This window comes from Petaurus breviceps, unplaced genomic scaffold (assembly GCF_028583685.1).
Source record: "Petaurus breviceps papuanus isolate PSGF00001 unplaced genomic scaffold, PetGlider_PUasm1.0 214, whole genome shotgun sequence".
NCBI lineage: Eukaryota > Metazoa > Chordata > Mammalia > Diprotodontia > Petauridae > Petaurus > Petaurus breviceps.
This window is the reverse complement of record NW_027185863.1, coordinates 3,020,251-3,026,024: the sequence shown is the minus strand read 5'-3', so window position 1 is coordinate 3,026,024 and position 5,774 is coordinate 3,020,251. Positions and strand designations below refer to the sequence as shown.

General features: G+C 39.4%; 1 protein-coding gene across 4 annotated transcripts in view; it reads left to right on the top strand.

Annotated features, from left to right (window-relative positions):
• The window catches only part of TGFBRAP1 (transforming growth factor beta receptor associated protein 1), a 70,017-nt gene extending 66,296 nt beyond the window's left edge, over positions 1 to 3,721 (top strand). For all 4 annotated transcript variants that reach the window (XM_069093963.1, XM_069093964.1, XM_069093962.1 and 1 more), the window contains one exon: positions 788 to 3,721. In XM_069093963.1, the coding sequence (XP_068950064.1) occupies positions 788 to 964 (177 nt within the window). In that variant the 3' untranslated portion in view covers positions 965 to 3,721. The remainder of the gene's footprint in view (positions 1 to 787) is intronic.
• Positions 3,722 to 5,774: the final 2,053 nt, after the last annotated feature.

Genomic DNA, 5,774 nt, shown 5'->3' with positions numbered 1-5,774 from the left:
TTTCTCCCTGCCGGGGCTCTCTCCCATTTCTCCCTGCCGGGGCTCTCTCCCATCCCACACACACACTTGGTTTGTACACAGCTCTCTGTATGTTGTCTTCCCTGTGAGATGGTGAGCATCTTGAAAGCAGAAGCCACCTTTTGCTTCTCTTTATGTCTCCAGTGCTTAGCATGGTGTTTGGCCCATAGAAGGCACTTAGTACATGTTTGATGACTGACTGACTGTGCTTCCATACTGTAGATTGTAGACTCTGCATTGTAGGGAATACCAGGCTCAGAGAGGGGATGAGGGAGATTGTGGCAGCGATAGGATCTTTCTGCATCTGTGCCACTGCTCAATTGTGTGGCCTTGGGGAAATTATTTCACCTTTGTGGGCCTGTCTCCTTACCTTGAAGATGGTCCTTTGCAGCTACAGTTTTGGTTAAAATGACAGAAGCTGGGACTGAGATGCTTTAGCCAACTGGAGCCATAAATTTGATTGGTACTTGGCTTTGTTGTATAAAATTAGAAGTTGTTTCATTAACCAATACCTGGTATTTATTCAGCACCTCCTATGTGCTAAGTACTTTAAAAGTATTGTCTGTAACTTGTATTTATAGTAAGTGGTCTTATTTCCGTGTATTTTGTACCAAGGTCCCGTTTTATCTTAACCTTTTCAAGAAACTGATGATAAATCACTCAAAGTAACCAACAGATCGCTGTATCTCTCTAGAAAACTGAAAAAGCCGTCTTTTGAAATGTTGTTAGAGGACACTCACAATTCATGATCTTTACTTCCTTTTTGCAGATAAAATTAAAAGGAAGTCCAGTTCGACTGTCAGACAGAAAGCTTTGCCAGATGTGCCAAAGTCCCTTTTCTGAGCCTGTGTTTGTTAGGTATCCGAATGGTGGCGTTGTCCACACTCACTGTGCTGCAAGTGGACACACGAACCCTAACTCATCTAGCCCTGGCAATCGGACTTGAAAAAAGCACATTGGCCCTTGCAGACACTTATTCCTTTACAAAGTGTGCTGGATAGAAAGACCAGAATACAGCTGCTCTTAACGTCAAGATGAAAGGATCATGCCCTGGGTGCTGGGAAGGCTTCAGTCAATGTGAAACACGAACATTTAATTGCTAATCTTTTTTATGAATGTAAATGAAAAATACCTTATCATAAATAGAGACATTCAAGAGTGAACTTCTCCTTGTACATACTAATCAAAAACAAATGTCTACTTTCTTCTGAAAGAAAAACAAGCCTTTCCTTTGTCATCAAGGCAACTTGTGGGGGAAGCCACGACTTGACAAATTCCTTTCTTTCTTTTAAGGAACATAAATTTGCACTGAACATATTTTGCTATAATGTGACATGGTGATGAGGATGTCTTTGGTTTTTGGTTTTGTTTTTTTTTTTTGGTTTGGTTTGGGTTTTTTGCAAATCCAAGAAAGTGGTCAGTGTTTAGAGATCTTGTTAAATAGAGGGGCTCACATTGTGCCACTCTCAAGATCCTGCATCAATCGCGGTTAATACAGCACATCCGTGTTTGGGGTCTACATCCATTTTTTCAGGAATAGATCATGAACTAAACTTTTGCTTTGAAATTGCTGGCTTTGGGGAGCCACCTCTGCATTGTTACTGCCCTCCATTTCCCAACCCATTATATCGGTTGGCCAGATTTCCACTAAGCACTAGCCCTTGGGTTATTTTTTGTTTTTCTGCTCAATGGAATGTGGTCATGTCCATTGGAAACGGGTAGTCTCTTATGGCTTAAAAAACAAAAAACAACCTACCTTCAGGACTTAAAAGTCAGTGGCAGTAATCAAGTCAGTCTACCGGCTTAGTGACCAAGTTTCCATTCCTATGTCCTATAAAAATGTTTCCTCACCTGCCTGAATGAAATTCTACAACTAACATATTGAACTAGAAAGATTTTATTTTTAACTTAAATGATATTAACATTGACTTTTTTTTGTTTGTCCCTAAATCTTTTTGATTTACTTAGGGTTTTTTTTTTTCATTAACAATTTACCTCTTATCCAGAACTTGTATCATTTAAAAGGGAATCACTCACTGGAGACAAATGGAATGTTGTCTTCATGAGATGCCTGTTTTGACCTCATGTATTTGGACAAGTGGTTCAGGAAAGCTGCCTTTGCACAGATGATGGAGAAATACTTTCCCTGATGAGTGCTTTGTCTACTACTACAAGGAAAAAAAAAACCATAAGGCAGCCTTGCCTCCTGATATCTTCATACTTTTTTAACGTTTATTAATAAAACATGAAAATGCTTCTCATTCTCAAAAGATTTGGAATTCATGTTGTGTTTTTGGTATAATGTTATTGATCATCTAAAGCCACTATTATGTCATTGTCTTCTTTTTAGATTTGTGCTAGGACACAGATTCGTTGTTATAATTTCTGCTCAGAACTGTTATTCAAGAAAACCGCCCGTGCAGCTGTTACTTTCCAAATACAAGCACTATTTTGCTACCTGTGATAACTTAATGATACTAAGCGGTGCCCTCCACTACCATTCATCCACTACAGACATGTGAAGGCTTACTGTTCCCAGTTCCATTACAGATACTTCCTATCCTAATTGTAACCTGCTCTTCCTTTCCCCTTTCCTAATTCCAAGTGGGTCAAAAAGTAAGTATCACTGCATTATTTGGGGGCAGGGGGAATGGCATCGTTCTCTCAACTCACTGTGGCTCTGTTATTTGAATAATAAATGATTAAGAAGTGACGCTCTGTAGCTGGACTATATCAGATGTAAATTGACTTGTGATTAACTCAGAACCTGCTCATGAATTTTGCACAGCTGATGACTCTACTGCTTACAGAATGATTATATTATTGCATATGTTGTAATTACAACTTGTGAGTTTGAATTTATGGTCCTTGGAGAATGGACACAAGGATGTGGAACGTCGCACTTTTTAAAGTACTCCCTCCACAGGATGCACAGAAGTTCGGATAAGTCTTGGTGATGCTGTCATCCTTTTTTTCGCTGAACAAACAATAGTCCTGTGAAACTTACTTTAAGCATACATGAGACAGACAGGAACCAAATTTGAACAGTTCTCCATTTCTGCCCTATTGGGGTTTTGGCACAAACAATGGTCTGCCTTGTGCAGAATTATCTTATACTTTGGAAGTAAACCTTTCTGAAGTCCTTTTTCTTATTTAATAACTTTTTTAAAAAATGGGGTCCCTCTCAGTAGGGCATCTACTGTTTTGTAATCATGCTACTTTGTAGAACAATTAAAATGTTCGTTCAGTCATTTTTGTCATTAGATTTTGCGTAGTTCTTTGGTTCATTCAGCATTATCTAAACTGTTTACATTAATACTTCATGGGCAATAATGTGCTATTTTAATGAATTACTTATCTGCTATTGCCTATGAAGTATTAATGTGTATTAAAGGTGTTACATTTGCAGTAGAGAATGTCATCTGAACTTTAAGCTAACAAGTTGACGTCCATGAGAATAATAAAACATGCTGCTACTTGAAAAGGGGTTGGGGGGCAGGCACAGTTTGTTAGCTGTGGTTTGCGATCAAGTTTATGCCTGTAATCCAAAAAAAAGAACCCCTACTTAATGCTTGCGCTCTGCAGGAAACTTTTATCCTTGCTACTCTGTTTTTTGACTTCTGATTATGTCAGTGCACAGGGCCAGAAATACACAGAATGTACAAATATAAACATGGATTTTATTAAAATTCTTCTAATTCTTGGTTTTTTCTCTAAGTTTTTTTCTTTTTAATCTTAAAGTAATATTTTTTTTCCTGTTACTTGATGTATTCCAAGGAATTTTTGTTTTCATTGTTTTTAAAGCTTTCAGTGGTTCTTCCCAGCAGTTGTAAAACAGGTGGATCTTTTAAAAAATGTTACTACAGACTCTTTGTTAAATTCAGATAGATCCTTGTCTTGCTCACTGCCATTAACTCCCTTCAGGTTAGTTATTCAGTGAAAGGGTCACTTTAAGAAAGGATGTTTGATCTCTCTTATAGTGATCTCTTCTGTCTCTTACCTCTTCACTCTGCCCAGTTAAGCAGGTAAGTTAATGCAGTTTTGGGTTTCAATAGTGAGCGTTTTTCAAAGAGCACAGTGATACCCTCCCACTTATAGTAGCGTTCTTTTCTTTAATAAGACCTTAAATCCAAACAGTGTCTTGAATGAATTTTTACAACTCTTCAAAGTATTTTCAGGTACATTGATTCTCAGAACAATCATGGGACACATGATGAGACCAGCGATGCTTCAGTGGACAAGTGAAGAGCTTTTTCTCACCAAATGCTTGTGGCAGGGGCAAGTGCTAGTATCCTGGTTTGACAGATGAAGAAACTGATCCTGACCATCTTTCTTTGCTGTATTGTCCCCATTTTGCAAGTGGAGAAACTATAAGCCCTCCACTAAATTCGTCCTGTGCTGCTTGTGTATGGAGATGGCCTTGGCAACTTAAGAGCAAGGCAAGTGGCCTAAAATCTTCAGCAAAGTCTAAAGCTACAAATGCTTTGAATGTGCTAGGCAAGGGAAATCGACTGTCATTCTTGTAACAGCCTAGCTGTCGCTAGGTTAGCTCTAAGTCTTAAAGGGGTGATATCTGTGGAAGTGAGGACATGAAGGTGGCACAGCGGATAAAGCACTGACACAGGCTCAGGAAGACTCATCTTCATGAGGTCAAATCAGGCTTCAGACACTAGCTGTGTGACCCTGGGCAAGTCACTTAACCCAGTTTGTCTCAGTTTCCTCATCTGCAAAATGAGTTGGAGAAGGAAATGGCAAACCACTCCAGTGTCTTTGCCCAAAAAACCCCAAATGGAGTCATGGAGAGTTAGACATAACTGAAATGACTGAACAGCAACAGTCTATGAAAGTAGTACCTATACAAACACAATCACAGATACTTTTTCATATACATATATGAGCTTTTGAAAAGGTATCTCTGTGTCACTAATGTCCAGAAGTTCAGTAACATTATTAATGATATTAATGCTAATGACATTAGTAATCAAAAAGGTATTGCCAAAAGAGCATCGGAAGGCCTGGATTCAAATCCTAGCTCTTCAGTGGAGTGCCGCACAGCTGCCCATGTGCACAGGCTCCTGTCCTGGCCCAACACCAGCAGCTCGAGCCTGCTTTCCCCATTACCAGCAGCTCGGAGCTTTGCAGTGTTAGTGCTTCCGGATTGTAGCCCCCTTTTTTCAGGCTTTTCTCTTGAATGGCTGTGACCAAGCTAACTATCAAGGCCTGAGCAAACTTCCAGTTTGGATCCAGGGTCTCTATTTCACTGAAATGAGGGAAACTGCCAGGGACTACCTTGGGGGAAGACCAATGATCCTATCAATTTTTAAAAATGGCTTTTGGAGGAGTAAGACAAGTATGTTGGAAGTCTAGTTCAACTTGTCGTTTTATAGATGGAGATAACTGAGGCCCAGAGACATTAAATGATTTGCCCAAGGATATATAGATAGTAAGTGTCAGAGGATAGATTTCAACCCAGTAACCTCCCAACCTCCTTCCCCTTCCACCCTAAAGTACACAGGCTGGTGAGATACTGTGAATTTTTAGGACAGCACAGAAATCGAAAGTGATGAGAGCAAGCATGTCAATTGAAGTTTTAAATGTGTCTGGTGGTAGAGGCAAGGGCTAGTATCTGAATCAGTTAAATGGGCTGTGACTGGTGTATAAAGTAATTAGATATTAACTAACACCTCATTTACTCTGAGCAAATCTGTCAACCTTAGCATTTAAAATGAAAATGTATGTCAGTAAAGACCATATGG